Raw genomic sequence first — 18,200 nt, 5'->3', positions numbered from 1 at the left:
GTCCCCGGGATTAGCCGGACTTTAACAGACTCTCCCACGCCTAATCGTAATCGTAGTCGCCCCCGCAACCCCGCAAAATCCGGAACTCTAAGCTCACTCATCCCCCCCCCTTGACAGCCTCGGCGCTACGAGAGACAAATCCTCCAAAGACGACGCCCCTAAATGTGCTGACGACACACTGTTGAGCGTTCCTTGCCCTGATTTTTTCTCTAGAGGCAGAACTTGATTTCCGCCGACATTATCATCCAAATATTCGAAATCGACCGATCAAGGCATGACCATTACCGAAGAGGTTCTCCGTTGAGACGACATGTCATCCAAAAGACCCAACGACAACAGTCTCGAGCTTGCCCCGAAAACAAAGAGGTCTCGCTATGTCTCCAACGCATGGTATGTGAACTGGTTGCAAAACACGCTCCTTGGCCTATGCGTCACTTGCCTGCCCCGACAGTCTGTCTGTCTGGTCCGGTCTAATGCTGGGACTCCTGTAACAGTAACGAATGCAAACGGCGAAAAGTCAAGTGCACAGGCGACGAGCCCTGCGAGCGATGCCTCAACAGCATGACTATTTGCAGTTATCCGCGATCGCTAGCCCGAGGAGACGTTGATGCCCTCTCAGCTTCTGCGTCCAGGCAGCACGAGGATAATGGAGGTACTAGTCTGGCAAATATGGACATGCAGATCCGAACGATCATGGAAAAGGTCGACAGTCTCCATCAGAAGATGAACAGTCTCTCGGGTGCAGGTACTTCTCTTCACGAAGCAACCCATTCAGAAACCCCTGGTCTTGTCAGCCTTGTCGAGCAGCAGCAGAACCCGTCGAAAGAGACTACGGACGAGACATCTTCGAACAGCATACTCCCGAGAATCAGATCACCACGGCGTCTGACCTCGCCGTCTGGGACTGAAACCCTGTCCCCAGAGTACCATGGCCCGACAAGCTCGGAATTTACGTTTACAGTGGCCAACGAGAGCTTCAGCGATCTAGGCATCGGCGGCACCGCCGTCAGCAATGGGAGCCCGAAACAGGCCATGAACCCGTCGTTCTCACCGCCAGCTATGCCAGGGGGCCACACGGCGGATAAGACGTTGCTGAGACGACTGTTGACTCGAGACCCGCTATGGACGATCCAGCGGTCCGACGCATTCAGGTGGATGAATATCTACCACGACAGCCTCGGAGCCATGTACCCAGTGGTCGAGAGCCAGCATCTCGAGGCCAAGACGCATATGTTGTTCGATGCCCTGGAAGCGATCAAGGCGGGCAGATATCGGGACCATTTCAGTCGAGCGCTGGAACTGCTATACAGCGGGGCCATCAACGAGACCAAACTGCTCATTGCTATGGGAAGCATAATGGATTTAGGTGTCGTCAACAGCGAAATGGCTGTTCAGCTCGTGCAGAGTGTGTTGGATTCGTCGGATGACTCGCTGATGAACGCGGAAGGAATCCACGGAGTTCAACTCCTTGTGCTTACCGTGAGACCCCATTCATGTGCACCAGACCACCCTACAAAAGACCCCAGCGCTGACCCTGTCGACCTTTCTCCATAGGCACTGTTCTACCTACACCTGGACGAAGAGCTCAAGGCGAGCAGGTACGTGTGCCTGGCGTCGCGAAGATGTCTGGAGATGGGACTCCACCGTCGCGAGACGCTGCTGAAGCATTTTCCGGCCGAAGCGCCGCGAAAGGAGGCGCTGAGGTTCTTTTGGTCCGTCTTCATGCTGGACAGGCGGTCGAGCCTCGGGCTGGGGGTGCCGTTCGTGATCCAGGACAGTCTCGTCGACCCGAAACTGGTCGCCATGCCATTCGACCACCTCTACCTTCGGACCATGATCCCCTTTACCAAGCTGTCCGGCAAGGCATGGCACATGAGCAATGTGTTCGGCAGCAAGGACCCGGATGTGGTGCGGGACGAGGTCGATTACCTCGACTACCAGGTTTTACAGTGGCAACGACAGATCCCGGAGTCACTCCGATATTCTCCTGGGTCGTCTGGGCCTAGTAGTGATGGACATGCGGACACATCACGAGTCGCACACCCAACGGATTCCACCCAAGAGAGATTCCCCCAACGATCACAATTCTTCCTCAGCGTCGCCCTCTGTGTGCGCGCGAACCAACTACGGAACGTCATCTACCGCCCGCTTCTGCAATCGCCGTCGGGGATCCAAAGCTACAGCGCCCAGGCGACGACGGCCTTACTCGCGGCCCAAGACTCGCTTCGCGTGCTCGTGGAGCTCGAAACCTCGACGGACCTCCTGGAACGACACACCGTCTTCTTCAAGCACTTCATCGTATCGGCGCTGGGCAACCTGCTCCTGCTCGCCGTCCACGCCGCGGCCGAGTACTGGGCCGGGATCCGTGACACGTTCTACGCGGCGCTTGCGCTGCTCAGAAGACTGAGCACGCGCTGCGGCCCCGTCATGCGCGTGTGGGACCGTCTCAAGGGCCTCGAGGACTTGCATGACAAGATTGCTGCACGTCGGCGTGATGCTGGGGTGTCGGCGGCAGCGGTAGTCTGGGACGGTGATTCCGGCGGACTGCGAACCTCTGAGAAATCCAACACGCAGAATGACGAGTGGAGGGGTGACCCTTTGGATATGGACCAGACCCTGGGTTCAGATCAGCACGACGACGACGGCAGCGGCGGCGAGTACATGTTGTTCGACTCGCAAATCAGGGATGAGTTCGCCGGCCTGTTTGATTCTTCGCTGGACGTTGCGGACTTGTTCGATTTTCCCGTCGAGTGACCAGCCGAGGAGGGGGTTACAGAGTGGAGAGTGAAGCGACGGCAAGGGGCTGCGAATAAATACTTGTGCTCACTTACTCCAGAGAAAGGAGGAGAGCAGGTACTCTCTGACAGCAGCTATCACAAATCGTCGTCCACAATACCCACCTAATGCTTGATAAACGACGCGTTCGAAGCGTGGACAAGGACGTTGAGTGCAGTTAGTTTATACCTGTGACATTCGACTGAGAGAAAAGCATTGGATCTGTCCCTGTCTGATCTCAATTATGGCTACCTATCCTTTGACTCCGGTTAGCACTCTGCCATGACACCAACACCACGGGTACCAGTGTGCTGAGGTTGAACAATGTGGAATCGCTCCAAAATAAAAGCATGAGAATACCCTGATGGGAATCCTGTCTTTGATAGCAAAACACTTCCCAGACATGACCTCTTCACCCATCTAGCCGCCGTACTTCAAATTTTGAGACTTTCATGGCCCAAAATCCTCATGCCCGTTCTTCTCACACTCCCTGCGCTGATGAAACGAAGTATCAGCACCAAGGTAGGTCCTTCAAGCTTCGTCAGTGCTCCAAAAAGGTCCCAGCCCGCATGGCGTCGACGAACGCGGGGGTGAAAGCAATAATTTCGTTGTATCTCCGATCGTTCCAGCTTTCCCCATGATCTAAAGGCACAACTCGGTTAGCTCTCTCTATAGGCCGAGCCATCGATTCTGGCATAGACTTACAGAGTCCCACGACGACAGATCGCCAGCCACCTGCACCGTGGAAGAGGAGGCTCACCATACCTCCCGAACACCCATAGGTCCCCACAATGCTGCATTCTCTGGTCTGCGCAAAGAGGCTGTTGCCGGACCTACCGTGGCATGGATTGGATGTATAGGGTGTCTCGATTTGACCAAAGGCTATGCTCCGGTTGTGAGCTGTGAATGTCGAGGTGAAGCTCTGAAAGATTTGTTAGACTCTATTGGCATATGACGACTGGTGACTTACGGGTGGCCTTCCTGCAGAGACAGGATTGAGGAGCTGGCTTTCCACACAAAACAATTCCCACGTGCTCCATATGCCGGCTTCCCTGGCGAATTGTTTTCGGGCTGGCGACACGTCGCTATTCTCGACAAAATCATCTTGACCGGGATAATAGGCTGCAAAAAGAGGGAGTGACGATAGGTTGTTTTGCTCGAAAGAGGTGATTGACCCATTCCCGGGAGATGGCGCTGTAAGTAAGGCTGATAGCTCGCTCAACCTGATTGAATGCGGTGGGTGGCTCCCCCCTTTTGCTGTCCCTTGATTCAACTCAAAAATTGCGATGTCGGAAGTTCGAGAGAGCCTCAGGAGATGGACGGGCCACGAATCCGAAGCTGATATTCGTTAGAAATTCGGAACCCAGTCACGAGGGGCTGTACACCTACTGCTTGCGCTTATCCCTGGAAGAGCGATCTTCTTGTTGGAAACGAAAGCTCGCGGGCTCTGTGGTTTCGCGACTTTCAGAAAAGCTTCTGTTTCGTCGGCATTCGCGTTCTTGACAGTGTTCAGGAAATGGGCACATGTCACAAATTTGGTGTCCTCTAGCCAAAAGCCCGACATCGTTACCTCGCCCACTTCTTCGAGTTGACCGTCCTGGTGCGATGGATTGCGAAGCACTGTGATGAAAAGCCTGCCTGTGACTTGTTTTGCGCGTTGGCCAATATAGGCCACAGCCTAAAACCGTTAGAGATCAGTATGATAGGTTCGTGAGAGACTCACGGCATGAACTTGCTCGGTATTTACTGCAAGATGCCTGACTTGGGCACCATTCCCATCCACTTCAACGGAACCATCCACCTCCACTTGCATGCTCTTCTTCCAAAAGTTGGTCAACCCGTCAAAGCACGGACCACCGAATTGTCCAACCATACTGAAATACACAGGAGCAGGTTCGTAATCTGGTAAACCAACGACGATGCTCTCTCCCACAGAGCGCGGTGCTGAGTTTATAAAGATGGTGAGTCAAGCATTTTCAGGGCAGGCATTCAGGGCAGTTGCTCGCTGAACTTACAGGGGGATTGGTCTTTGTCGGCATTGTTTTCGTTGTTTGCTGTGTCTCGCTCTCTGGGAGACTGGCGTCTGCCACTCAGCTCGTCTTTATTCATGCTGTAGGGTGATATCACGCCTTGACAATGGTTTACACAGAGATGTGCAAGTATTGTGAGACCCAAAGTTTGCTCAGTGACCACAAAGGCTTTGTGGCTCAGGTGTTCTAACAGCTCCTTTTTGAATTGAAGAGCCCACACGACCTTGTTTACATTCCTGATGAAGTTGGTCTCCATAACATTCGTTCATTGGAATGTATGTCATCTGCGCATCACCAAGTTGAAAGTAAGAATGTGACGCAAATATTTCAGAGCATAGACGTTCAAGGCCACATGAATATTACTGAATGTCGATACATACCAGAGATTTCAGTTTCCCCCTTGCTTCCAGCACTTCGCAGGATTAACGGCACAGCTCATGTAAGACACAGAACAAAGGGATGGGCCAACACAGCGGCCATGGGTTCCTGTCTTCATGTTTTTGGAGTGCCTTGCATGCTTTGAGCCCCTGCAGAGTGAGTAATTTGGTCTCGGGAAGTGAGCGAGACAAGGCAACTGAGCTGCCATGGCGAATATGGAGAGGAGTATTCGTCCCCTTGTCAACGCGCCATTGATGGCAAGCTCAAGGCAAGTGCTGGTGGTAGTGGAAGGAGATTGAGAGCATTGGCACGCCCAAGCATGCGTAACTGCATAATTCTTTTGATTCACCGTAGACTTGGCTACTTCGGAGCGTTTCATCATTCCGCGCAGCTACTGTATATCACGTGATATCGATTTTTCTACACCACCGCGTCATGTCTTCCTCTTTCTGGTCAATCACTGCTCAAACAAGTCAAAATCATTCGTGAGAGCAAAGCCTGCGCAGAGGCGGCATCTTAGTTCCTGGGCATGGAGCAGCTTTCTCGGCTGAATCGGAGTTGCACGCCGATGGTTTCCTTTTCCCTTCGACTTTGTTTGAATTTTAGCCTAAATTTAAATGATCTCCAAGCCTTGCGTGAATCGGGGAAAAATACAAGCCATCTCCAGAATAGATTCAAACGCAATGAGGCAACGGAATCTCTCCAACGAGCATTGTCGTCCGCATTGGGTCCAGGAAAACCAATTGAGCAGCATCACCAAGGCATACCGAAGCAATGGCGACAGGAATCCTCAAAGTAAAAGATTCCCAGGTGGTTGATGAAGGGGGAAACCCAGTCATTTTACGAGGCTGCGCAATAGGGGGATGGCTCAAGTAAGCTCCACCAAGTACATCTGTTCCCGCCTGGCATCGTCTCTAAGACAGAAAACCAGTATGGAAAATTTCATCGTTGGCTATCCCGGACATGAATCGAGCATTCGGGCCGCGATGCTGGAAGTCATGGGCCAAGAAAAGTACGACTTCTTCTTCGACCGGTGGCTATACTACTTCTTCACCGAGGCCGACGCAAAGTTCTTCAAGTCCCTGGGTCTGAATTGCATCCGCATTCCTTTCAACTATCGGCATTTTGAAGACGACATGAGCCCCCGCGTGCTCAAAGAGAGCGGATTCAAGCACCTGGACCGGGTAATCGAGCTTTGTGCAAAGGAAGGTATTTATACCATCCTCGACATGCACACTGTCCCGGGTGGTCAAGGTCCTGGCTGGCACGCCGACAATACAACGAGCTATGCCGCTTTCTGGGATTACAAGGACCACCAAGACCGGACGGTATGGCTTTGGGAGCAGCTCGCTCGCCGCTACAAAGGTAATCCCTGGATAGCTGGGTATAACCCCATCAACGAACCCTGTGATCCTAAACATGTCCGTTTGCCCGCCTTTTATGCTCGCCTGGAGAAAGCAATCCGTGCGGTTGATCCAGACCATATCTTGTGGCTCGACGGGAATACCTTTGCGGCCGAGTGGAAGGGATTTGACACTGTGCTCCCAAATTGTGTCTACGCGCTGCATGATTACAGCATGATGGGCTTTCCCACCGGGCGTCCGTACGAAGGCACTTCTGAGCAAAAGGAGAGACTGGAGGCTCAGTTCTTGCGCAAGTCGGAGTTTCAGAGAAGGCACAAGACGGCCATCTGGAACGGCGAGTTCGGTCCGGTGTACGCAAACCCCAGATGGGACGAAAACGCCGAGGAAGTCAACCAGAAGCGTTACAATATGCTAGGTGAGCAGTTGCGCATCTACGACAAGTTCCGAATCCCGTGGTCCATCTGGCTCTTCAAAGATGTCGGCCTCCAGGGAATGGTGTACACGTCGCCCGACTCGCCCTGGAACAAACTGATCGAGCCTATGCTGGAAAAGAAGAAGCGGCTGCAACTGGATGCATGGGGAAAGTACCCGTCCAAAGAGGTCGACGATGTGATGCTGCCCCTCATCAGCTGGATAGACTCGGTCTCGCCCACGGCGAAGAACGTCTACCCATCCACGTGGAACACTGCAAGGCACATTGAGCGTGCGGTCCTGCAGACCTTCCTCGCCGAGACCTTCTGTCAGGAATTTGCCGAGCTCTTTCGCGACAAGGACACTGGCGCCTTGGAGGAGCTGGCGAAAAGCTTCAGCTTCGAGAACTGTGTGCAGCGGGAGGGGTTGAACAAGATCATGTCCGACTATGCCGCCGTCGCGTCCAAGGCCAAACCCGCCTGAACATAGCTTAGGCAGAGTACCCAGTACACTGATTTGCATCGCTTCAAATACAGTCAGCCCCGACTCATTGTTTGATGGCGGCGCCTTCAGACTGGTCCACTTCCCACGAGGGCAGACCAGTAGCATGATGCTCGGGCGTTTTCCGGAAATCTCAGACCATTTGCCTATCTGCCTCAAATGTTTTCTTGCCTAAATTCCATTGTCTTGGTATCGGTAACCCATTCGTGCTCAACGTTGACTCCAATCAGTTGGAGACCTGTGGAGACAAGTCCGCGGGGAAAATGAGACCACAAGGCTGAGTTCAACAAGTGTCTGTAGTCTGTTTGCTTCGGCAGATAGTGAACTCACAGCATTGTCTACTCTACATAAGATCCTCGAGGCTCCCCATGTCTTCATGCACAAGACAGTCCTACTTTCTCACATTCCCAAGCAAAGGCTTTTCTCCTTAAGCTCCCTGTCGCCGATCTGAAGAGTGACTAAGCCAGCATGTCGAAGGCAGTTGCTGGTCATGACATCTCTGCTAAAGATGTCGCGAATGTGTCTGAGATCACCCACCTGATCCAGCAAGACAAGACACCATGGTACAGGAAGAAGAATCTTCGTCGTCTTTATCTGTTTCTCGTGCCTGCTGCGTAAGTACCGTCCCCTTGGAGTTCATAATCAAATGCGTTTGTCCTAGAAATTGTTTCCTGGATCGAAATGATGCTAATTCTGGCATCATCAAGGCTTGGAATTGAAGCCACAAGTGGCTTCGACGGCAGCGTCCTTAACGGGCTCCAGGCTGTCCAGCCCTGGGAAGAATGTAGGTTGCGCAACTTGCGACGCAATTCAAACCTAACTCATTGTCCCAGACTTTGGCAACCCAAATGGGGCGTTACTTGGTGTGATCACCGCCGCCTTTTCTATTGGTGCTGTGGTCGCGGTGCCACTCGTCCCTTACGTCAACGATCGCTTTGGCCGCAAACCTTGCATTGTATTCGGAAGTGTGATTATCGTAATCGGTGCAGTCCTACAGGCGGCTGCAGTTGACAGTAAGTAGTGTAAGAGTTGCTTCTGTCAGTCGTCCGCTGACAAGCTCAACCAGTTGCCATGTTTCTGGTGGCCAGAATCATCCTTGGAATGGGAATCGTATACGGAATTAGTGGAGCATCCCAGCTCATCGCTGAGTTGACATATCCCAAAGAACGGTCTGTGATCACGGGTCTTTTCAACGAAAGCTGGTATGCTGGAGCGATTTTGGCTGCGGGTATCACTCTGGGCACTTTCTCCTGGGACAGCAACTGGAGCTGGCGTTTGCCGTCGCTGCTGCAGCTCTTGCCTTCGTCGTTACAGCTCATGTTCATCTGGTGGGTAGCTCTCCCTCTTCAATTGTGCAGATCAATTGTGCAGACAAGTTGACGTTTCCAGGTTCGTGCCGGAATCCCCACGTTTCTTGATTTCAAAGGACCGCCACGAAGAAGCTCTGGAGATCCTGATCAAGTATCATGCGGAAGGCGATCGATCAAGTCCATTGGTGGCAGCAGAGTTCCAGCAGATCCGCGAAACCATCCGCTTGGAGATCGAGAACACCAAGAGGCCGTGGAAAGAGCTTGTGACATCCAGCGTCAATCGACGGCGAGTGTTCATTGCAGCTTGCGTCGGCTTGTTCTCGCAGTGGTCAGGCAATGGTCTCGTCAGCTACTACCTCAGTAAAGTCCTGGCCACTGTTGGCATCACTAAAAAAAGAACGCAGAATGAGATCAATCTCGGCCTTTCCTGCTGGAACTTGGTGACCGGGATATCGGGAGCTCTGCTGGCCCATTTCCTTCCCCGGAGACGTCAGTATTTGATCTCGTACTGTGGCATGACGCTGCTCTTTGCTTGCTGGACTGCGGCTTCGGCGGTGTATGCAAAAGACCACTCAAATAACTCGGCTGCCATCGCTGTCGTTGCACTGATTTTCATCTATTACGGCTTCTACAACCTCATGATGCCACTCACCTACATCTTCATCTGCGAAATTTTCCCCTTCATCCATCGGAGCAAGGGTGTCGCCATCACGCAGTTCTTCTCTCGCGGCGGCAGCTCCTTCAACCAATTTGTCAACCCAATTGGACTTCAGGATATCACATGGAAATATTACATCGTGTATGTGGTGTGGCTCGCTGTGGAAACAAGCGTGATTTTCTTCGTCTATCCTGAAACACGTGGGCCGTCACTCGAAGAAGTTGCCGTGATCATGGAAGGTGACAAGGCCAAAGTCGAAGTCATCGAGGTCGGTGCGTCGACAGGAAAGGGAGGAGTGGGTGTGCACGAAGTCGAGAAAGCCTGAGCATTGTCTCCCAGCCAAGTCGCGGACTGATCAGCCTCGAAAAGCGCATTTCAGGGTGGTGTCCCGTATTGTATTTCAAAGCTGGTGTATCAGTCAATCAGAAAATGAAACAATTGTCAGACTGATACGCACGAACTGTTAGAGTAGTGGATCCAGGTCATTGCCATGTGTTACATGATCAGCAATGGCACGTCTTACCTAGGCTGCGCCAGCTTGCAATAATGAAAGTTGATTGCTTGATAATGTGATCACAGTGGAGGCTGAACAAGCTCTGAAGCCGCCCTTATTCCTCGCCAAGAGCGTTAGGGTTTCAAGCCCGTGCAGAAGGGCACCTGGACCAATGGAGGGTGGGAGGTCAGCACCGTCCCAAGGTTAGTGCCTAAAGGACCCCCCTGATTGACTGATCATCGGTAACACCAATGACGCGGGTGTGCTAGGCGTCATGTCCCCTTTGCAAGACATAGCCCAGGCACAACTGGGAGTAACAAGTACTCGTAGTTGTACGTGCGGGGGCATTGAAGATCTTCAGGCCACCAACTCACCCTGCCATGGCATTGATAACTACTGTACGAGGTACTTTGTACTCGTCAGTACAAGCGTGCGAGGCATTCAGAACACTCGTCTCTTCAGACCCAGACAGGTCGGCTGTACTACAGCTGAGGCCTTGATCGCCTTTTATCGCAGCTCGAAATGCTCAATTCGCCGTCGAAATCCTGACACACTGCGCGTCCACGTTGACAACTGACTCTCGATTGCCTACCTGAGCTCCTCCTCCGAGCAATGTCCGCAAGGGCGCATGTGAGACGGCTGATTGTCTGCGTCGATGCTGAAGAATACAACGGGGAAGATGGAACTTCAGGTGTGGGAAGCTATGCATATCCTCGCCAATACCAATTAACACAGTCCAAGGAAACGAAAGCTCTAGTAATATTTTCCGCATTCAACACATCATCCCTGAAGGCTGCTCTGTCGATACGCAGGGTCGGACGATCGAGCAGAGTGTCCGCTACTATCGTGCCGCCTCGGACGGGCCAAGTTTGATAGAGAGGTTGAAGACCCGTGTGGCAACACCGTACTACGAGGACCAGATCAAATCCATTGCTCGCGAAGTATGCGAGACCCTTGATGAACCTCAGGATGAGCTCTTCCTCTACGGCTTCGGCCGAGGCGCTTTCGTCGTTCGTGCGGTGGCCGGACTGTTGGACACCATGTATTTACCCAAAAGCACGTCGTTGAGATACTTCGATACACTTTATCAGACTACATTGGACATCTACCGGGCGCGCAAGGAGGATGATAACAGAAACGGCCCAAAGATGATCGAGTTTCTACGGTCGCATACAACCCGGCCACCAGTCATACAATTCGTTGGGGTCATGGACACTGTGAAATACACTGCCGAAGGCCACATGCATGACATCGCGTTTGTCCCATCCATCAAGAACCTGAGACATGCCTTGGCTCTGAATGAGACACGCTCTCAACTGAGTCCGGAAATTTTCGATCCACCATCTGCTCCGGACATGACGGGGAGAAGCTTCGTTCAAGCATGGTTCATGGGCTCGCACCAGGACCTTGGAGGAGGCGCCCGTGAGGATGGTTTGTCCTTATACCCTCTACAATGGCTGCTCATTGAAAGTATGCGAGCTGGACTCGTTCTTCAACCCAAGCAAGAGGACTCGGTGCCTGCTGGGAAGGAAAACCCCCTCTCCCTAGCGTTCCCACAATATGCGGGCGAGGTACCAAAGCTCGATGGGAGTGAAAAAATTGAATGGCAGATCTACCACTCGAACGGCATACAAGTCAGCTTCTATGATCTGCAGTCTCTGCACGGAAGTGCTGCCGATGACAACCAAACCCACAATTTACAGATCAATTGTTCAAGTTCACTGTATAACAGCTCACGCAAAGCTTTCAGTTCCAAGGGATTCATTGGATGGTGCGATGATGGTAAGGGACAAGATCCATGGTTCCGACACGCGTGATTCTGATCAGAGTCTAGGAAGTTACGGCACGATAATTCATCCTTCAGTATTCTGCATCCTGGACAGATATCCGCGATTCTACGAACAGGCCCGATTCAAGTCCATGAAGAAGGATCTGGCCGATTATCGAGACCGCTGCTTGAAGGAGGGAGAGGCAATCCCTCCGTGGCTGGAAGGTTTACAACTGCAAGCAAGCGGCGTAAAAGCATTCCGAATACTGGTTTGTGGAAAGACGGGTGTAGGCAAGTCGACATTGATAAACAAGATTTTTGGAGTTGAAATGGTTGTCTCCCCTCATCCATCGTATTCGAGAACACCTCAGACTGACATTGCTATCTAGACTGAGGAGTCAGACAGCTACAAGCAAGGCAATCATGACATCAACGAAGCCTTTGAATCTCCCAATAACCCTGGCCTGATCATTCACGACTCCAGAGGCTGGCAAGCAGGAAGTGACAAGGAACTTGAGTTGATTGCCAAGTTTCTCCGCCATCGGGCATTTCAGAAAGATCCAGCTGAGGCTTTGCATGTGATTTGGTGGGTTTCTCTGGGATTAGGTGGAATACCATCGACTTGCTAACAGGATACACAGGTTCTGCGTGGATTCGGACGTCAGCCGTATCGAGGAGGCCGACAAGCGAACCTTTCAAACCATTGCACAGTTCTCCAACCACGTACCGGTATTTGTGATTGGGACCAAAAAGGACAAATTGCTTGCCCTCCACAGGTGGCCTCTACTGGATAAGTACATGGAACAGACCGGCAACTACCCCGAGGCACAGCGACTGGCAAATGAGGAAGCGGATAGTTTGGCAGAGGAACAGTTCGAGGCGCTTCGCCGGGAGCTGTCACAAATCAAGCATTACAAGGCAGATGGATACTGCTGTCTCTCCAAGGGTCGGTACTCTGTTAAGTCCGCAGACGAGACCTGAATTACTGACTGGGGAGCATTAGATGACGATCAAGCAGTCAAGAGACTTTTGACACAGACCCTAGATCTCATTCAAGATGAAAAGGTCCGAATCTTCGCGGTTGCGGCACAAGTCGTGGATGTCGAACAAAAGATTGACTCCGCAATCACAGAATGCATGCGTTTGGGCCTCCACGCGGTCCGCACTGCCATGGTCCCGTTACCGCTTTCGGGCGCGATAGGGACGCCAACTGTTGCTCGAATCCTCTGTCAGCATGTCCTCCAATGTTTTGGATTCCCCAAGGCGTTACCAGAAGAAGTTGAAGAAATCATGACTCGAGTGGTCCTTGGCCATCTCAAGAAATTTATGACCGTGACGATAGCGGAGTTTGTCGGGGTCGGAGTGGTAACTACAGGCGTCATTTTCGGCACAATGGGAGCGGGAGGAGCACTTGCGTTGTCATTATGCATTCTAGCCGCTCCTCCCACGGCTCGGATGTTGTTCAAATGTGCCTGTGACATGATTCTCATTCTTGAGCGAGCTTTCCGATACCAGGGAAAGTACGTTTCCACGAAGCAGATCGAGGATGCGGCCGTCTACTATACAACAGCCATGACAAAAACCTTTGCCGGGAAAGAGCTCCTGTTACAGAAACATGTTCACGATGAAGTCGATCGGTTAATACCTCTGACCAAGATCTCGACGGGATTAAAATTCAGCAAACTTCGCCCGGGCTTGGAAGACATCATCTACAAGAACCGGTTTCAAAAATCTGGGCCAGCTAAAGAAGACGACCGGCACGGAGCTCAGGAGCTTAGTGGTCAAGGGATTGCCGAGCTTGATTCAACAACGATCCCGAGCGAACTACCAGGGGGCAGGAGTTTGCCTGTGGAGCTTCCAGCAGAGGTGAATATTGCACGGCAAATCCAGGAGAAAGAGGCAGTGCCATCTAGAATGACATCAACCACTAGTAACACTACGACGACTGACGATCTCCTCAGTCTGGAGGAGAAGACGACCATGTCACAAACCCTGAGTGACCACTCTCTACAGTCATCGCGTCAGTCGACGTTGGTTCTACCGCCAGAGATCTCGGTGGACAAGACACAAACTGGAGGTGCGTTCTCACGGAGTACACGAAAGTGGTCAGCCAAGCTGGGATTGAGGAAGTCAAAGACCACGCAAGGCTAGACAGTGATATGAAGGGTTATAGATGTGTACCGAGTAATGACCAAAATGATACCCCCGGGCTAAGATAAGGGGACAGAAGGTTTTTTCCCAAATAGGCAATTTGGCGGAGGTTCCCATCAGCTTCGTACGACCTCGTACCTCGTACAACCTTCGGGTCTTGGCACCAGCTCGCGCAAGTTTTCCTCTTTTTCGCCTTCGCCCGGAAATCCCTCTTTCGGTGATGGCCGGGCTGTGCGATATACGATCATCTTATCTCATTTGTCCCATCATCAACGTCAAATCAAAAGGAGACGTATGGTCGCCAAGTAAGTCGAGATAGGTGCCTTCCGAGAAGATGTTCTTCTGCCTTGTACGAGGCTGTAACAGCAGGTAAGCCGCATGTTGATCTAGCTGATGAGATGCCTTCACCCGATGTGAGTATATATATATGTATCTCCCACCCTTCACTTCAGCTTGTATTTGTGTTGCAATCCCTCAGGGCTTTCACATTCAGACTGCACAGTTCAACAGGTTCTTCTCCAAGTACGACACGCAGACGCCATGCCGGGAATCACGGTTTCGCCTATCACCCCAGCTCGACCTGAACTTGGGGCACTTGTCAACGACGTAGACTTGAGAAACCTCTCAGACGCAGACTTCGAGGCGCTTCGCAACGCCCTCTACACCTACAATGTCATCTGCGTCAGGTCCCAAGCGGGTCTCACCCCCAAGGACCAGGCGGAACTAACCCGCCGCTTCGATCCGGAGGCCATGTCATACGGCCACGGCAAGACGATTGATGCCAAACGGTCCATCCTGCATCCCGACCTCAAAACCGTGCCTCATCAGCCCGAGGTGCAGGTCATCGGCAATGGCTTTGTCCCCGAGTACGAAGGGCTCAAGGACATTACGTTGAAGCACCCCCATCATCGCACGTTCCACACGACAGTCATCCCAGAAGAGCAAGATCTGGATTTCACCCGTTTCTACCGCTGGCACATCGACGCCGCGCTATATGGGGGTCTTCAACCACCGCTCGTCACGTCTCTACTTGCGGTCAAGGTTCCCACGGGACGGACGCAGACCGTTCTCTACGACGACGGCAGCAATGACACCCTACAGGTTCCGCTGGGCACCACGGCCTTTGTGTCGGGGTACACCATGTTTGACAACCTCAGTGCCGAGCAAAAGGAGTTCGTGCTCACTTCCAAGGTCGAGTACGCACCACACCCCTACGTCTGGATCTCGACGGCCAAGTCGCGTCCGGACGGGCTGGGCATGGTCTCTGAGGGCAAGGAGGTACCGATTGATGAACTACCGCCGATCGAAAATGCCTCGGACGTACAGATCCAGCCCATGGCCTGGCAAAACCCCGTCACGGGCCGGTTCGCGCTGCAGATCCACCCGTCGGTCGTGCGCAAGATCCACCTGCGCGACGGCAGCGTCATCGACGACCTGGCCCGGGTGCGGGAGATTGTGCACGATCTGCAGCGTCCGGGGATCGCACCGGAGCGGGTGTACGCGCACGACTGGCAGGAAGGCGACTTTGTGCTCTTCAACAACCACGGGGTTCTGCACAGCGTTGTGGGCGCCTTCGACAAGGACGAAGTCAGGTTGTTTCGCCAGTGCAATCTGGCCGCGAGTCGTCCGCCCATTGGGCCGGAAGTGGCGGCGTAGCTAGATCTGGGTTGGGTTGCGGGGATGCTGTACGATCAGTCAGGCGGAGAGAAGGTTACAAGGTGTCGGTTAGGACAAGAACTTGGTTTATGAATATGGGAATGGATTTAGCGTAGCTAGAAATTGAATTGCTGCTTTCATCCGGAGACTATCGTCAACATCATTCCTGTAAGGTCCTTGGCTTCTCCCCAACACTCCTCTGCTCACTCTAGTCAATGGAGGCCACCACTTGTTGATTCCCCCAGGGCTATCATCCCATCCCCGATCTCCCCGAGACCAATGCCATCACAATACCGAGTACACAGCCTTCTCCTAGTGATCTGACACGACACCCCTCCACCGCTCAAGATTGACTCCCCCACCAAGGCGATTGATATTCTCCACTCTATTATCTCGCTGTTGGTAAAGGCTGTCAGCACCGTTCGTCTTCTGTCTCGTCGAGGAATCCACATACTTGGAACGTGGGCCATGTTTTTAACGGCTTTAATCCATCTCACACGAACCACCACCACAAACCTTGGCTACCACGAATAAGGGTGGGGAAAGATTCTCAGCTGGACGCCTTAGGCCTGTCTATACTTCCACCACGCGGCCGGCTCGGGTGTCTGACGGACATGCATGTATGCCCCTCGAGTGTAAGTGACGTCGAGTACCAACACTCAGGAGCAGAGGGAGAGGGCCTGAGGTGCAGCACCAATGCTCTTTCTATATGTGATGGTATCTATCCTCTCATCTGTCAAGGAGGATCATAGACAACAGTGGTGTCGAACACAGGAATACTCGGAGCATTAGCACTGACCTGCCATCCAGCATTCAACAACGACGGCGAAGACGTTGCAGAAACCCCAATCAGCAGCTTAAGCACACATACTTTGTACTGTTTGCACGCAGAATGGCACAGTCCAGCACTTCTCCCTACCAGCTATACTACAACCCCTTCTCCATCTGCTCGCTAATGGTCCTCTACACATTGCGCCTCAAGGGCCCGCCCCGATCACCTGCGGACGCCGTCGAGCCCGAAGAATGCTTCATTGACATCTACACGGGCGAGCAGATGTCCGAGGTGTATCTGGAGAAGCATCCGAAAGGCACGGTATGTCGGTGCCAGCAGGAGTATTTTGCCCGTCTCAGGAGCTTTACATGGCTCCTTTTGTGTGTATCTCGCTCTTTTCCTCTGACCTTGTCAAATGACTACTCAGGTCCCTGCCCTCCTCGCCCCGTCCCTGGGCGTCAAACTGATCGACAGTGCGGATATCACACGGTACCTATGCGAGCGGTACCCGAGCCTCCTCCCATCCGCGCACAAGCAGACGATTGAATCCCTCCTCGAGCAACTCCACAACATCTCCTATGTGACCATCTCGTTCAAGCCCGAGGACCGCCGGACCGAGGGCGTCATGGAGGCCGTCGAGGAGATCATGGCTCGGCCTGAGACGTCGCCGAGATATCGTGAGATGTTGCGGCGTAAACTGGACAAGTGAGTTCTTTTTCGCCCCTTGTATTTTCTCACCTGGCCTTCCTTCTCCCTTGTTCTCCTCCGACCTCGTGGAGTGAAGCACTTCCCCCTCCCTTGTATTGAACACAAAAACATCCTACCGCTGACGGACTAACCGCCGAACTTTCGATCCCCAGCCACCGGACCAAACTCCAACAGTTCGCCTCCAAGAACCAGTCCATCGCCACCGTCGAGGCAGAGTCTCGCGCCTACCTCTCCAAAATCAGCGAGCTGCTCTCCAAGCAGGGGCGTGACCAGAAGTGGATTCTCGGCGACGATGTCGGTCCCACGGCGCTGGACGCGCACACGGTCGTCTTCGTCGCGCGACTCCTGGACGCTGAGCGCGCACATCTGATCCCGGACGATGTGCTTGGGTATGCCGGGCCAAAGTTGCGGGAAGGGGAATGGGTGGGCATCACGGGGGGGAATCCGACGCTGCATACGCTGTGGGAGAAGCAGCAGAAACAGCAGCGTCAGGAGCAGCACTAGCAGCGTGTAGGGCGCTGAGAACTGCTGCTGGACACCGTCTACCGGGACAGGTCTTGTCAATTTGGGTCAAGTCAGTGCGTTAGGGTCACATAGCCACAAAGCAGGACATGCTGCTCACAGAGTCAACAAGGTGTACCTAGCTACCCGGGCATCCGGATGACATGAATCTGGGGACCTATTAAACCCTGAACGCCTTTGGCAGAAACTAGGGAGCCTACTAAAAGTACAGTACAAGTAGTCGGTCCAACAGACAAGTAGCTTGCCCCTCTATACATAACATACCTTTTTCTAAACCAACAGGTTCTGCTCCGAAGAAGAGAGACCCATTGATATACACATCTCCGTAGGCCGAAATATATGTATATAGAATCGCGACTCGCCTCCCGACTCCACATATCATCACAAAGTGGTACCGCATCCGCACCCTACGATGCTGAATCGACGGCCCCCTAAATCGGAGACAAGGCACAAGCGTAGCGCAACAACTCCTCGCACGCGTCGCGTAGATCGCCGAGAGCCTTCCGCCCCGTCTGCCGGATCAACTCGTCCAAGAGGGCAAAGGAGTGGTTCACCAGGGCTAGGTCGTGGTGCACGCCCGAGTGGCCGGGCTCGAACATGATGTTGGCGGTCAGACAGATTGAGCCCGAGACGTATGTGCAGGCGGTCATCCTGTAGGAGCCAATGAATCGCGGGGGAGAGAAGATAAAGTCAGCTGGTGATC

General features: G+C 53.0%; 7 protein-coding genes across 7 annotated transcripts; 6 read left to right on the top strand and 1 right to left on the bottom strand.

Annotated features, from left to right (window-relative positions):
- Positions 1-310: 310 nt before the first annotated feature.
- Positions 311-2,754, top strand: AYO20_11361 (hypothetical protein; the record flags this gene model as incomplete). The annotated part of the gene is made up of 3 exons (XM_022649613.1): positions 311-390; positions 495-1,479; positions 1,555-2,754. 3 exons carry the CDS (start codon positions 311-313, stop codon positions 2,752-2,754), a joined length of 2,265 nt encoding a protein of 754 aa, XP_022494406.1.
- Positions 2,755-3,316: 562 nt separating this feature from the next.
- AYO20_11360 (hypothetical protein) lies at positions 3,317-5,061 on the bottom strand (the record flags this gene model as incomplete). Its single annotated transcript, XM_022649612.1, has 6 exons — positions 3,317-3,417; positions 3,481-3,697; positions 3,746-3,897; positions 4,165-4,453; positions 4,499-4,719; positions 4,791-5,061. The coding sequence occupies 6 exons, from the start codon at positions 5,059-5,061 to the stop codon at positions 3,317-3,319; spliced, it is 1,251 nt and encodes a 416-aa protein (XP_022494405.1).
- Positions 5,062-6,115: 1,054 nt separating this feature from the next.
- On the top strand, positions 6,116-7,441 carry AYO20_11359 (hypothetical protein; the record flags this gene model as incomplete). The annotated part of the gene is made up of 1 exon (XM_022649611.1): positions 6,116-7,441. One exon carries the CDS (start codon positions 6,116-6,118, stop codon positions 7,439-7,441), a length of 1,326 nt encoding a protein of 441 aa, XP_022494404.1.
- A 486-nt stretch (positions 7,442-7,927) lies between these two features.
- On the top strand, positions 7,928-9,752 carry AYO20_11358 (hypothetical protein; the record flags this gene model as incomplete). The annotated part of the gene is made up of 5 exons (XM_022649610.1): positions 7,928-8,073; positions 8,167-8,243; positions 8,293-8,472; positions 8,526-8,787; positions 8,849-9,752. 5 exons carry the CDS (start codon positions 7,928-7,930, stop codon positions 9,750-9,752), a joined length of 1,569 nt encoding a protein of 522 aa, XP_022494403.1.
- Positions 9,753-10,532: 780 nt separating this feature from the next.
- AYO20_11357 (hypothetical protein) lies at positions 10,533-13,839 on the top strand (the record flags this gene model as incomplete). Its single annotated transcript, XM_022649609.1, has 6 exons — positions 10,533-10,676; positions 10,733-11,702; positions 11,755-11,957; positions 12,078-12,274; positions 12,330-12,634; positions 12,692-13,839. 6 exons carry the CDS (start codon positions 10,533-10,535, stop codon positions 13,837-13,839), a joined length of 2,967 nt encoding a protein of 988 aa, XP_022494402.1.
- A 540-nt stretch (positions 13,840-14,379) lies between these two features.
- AYO20_11356 (hypothetical protein) lies at positions 14,380-15,495 on the top strand (the record flags this gene model as incomplete). The annotated part of the gene is made up of 1 exon (XM_022649608.1): positions 14,380-15,495. The coding sequence occupies one exon, from the start codon at positions 14,380-14,382 to the stop codon at positions 15,493-15,495; it is 1,116 nt and encodes a 371-aa protein (XP_022494401.1).
- Positions 15,496-16,387: 892 nt separating this feature from the next.
- On the top strand, positions 16,388-17,479 carry AYO20_11355 (hypothetical protein; the record flags this gene model as incomplete). The annotated part of the gene is made up of 3 exons (XM_022649607.1): positions 16,388-16,588; positions 16,695-16,972; positions 17,128-17,479. The coding sequence occupies 3 exons, from the start codon at positions 16,388-16,390 to the stop codon at positions 17,477-17,479; spliced, it is 831 nt and encodes a 276-aa protein (XP_022494400.1).
- Positions 17,480-18,200: the final 721 nt, after the last annotated feature.

This window comes from Fonsecaea nubica (assembly GCF_001646965.1).
Source record: "Fonsecaea nubica strain CBS 269.64 chromosome Unknown Scaff149, whole genome shotgun sequence".
In the NCBI taxonomy this organism is placed as follows: domain Eukaryota; kingdom Fungi; phylum Ascomycota; class Eurotiomycetes; order Chaetothyriales; family Herpotrichiellaceae; genus Fonsecaea; species Fonsecaea nubica.
Note: the sequence above shows the minus strand (reverse complement) of the source record. Positions and strands in the feature narration are given on the sequence as shown.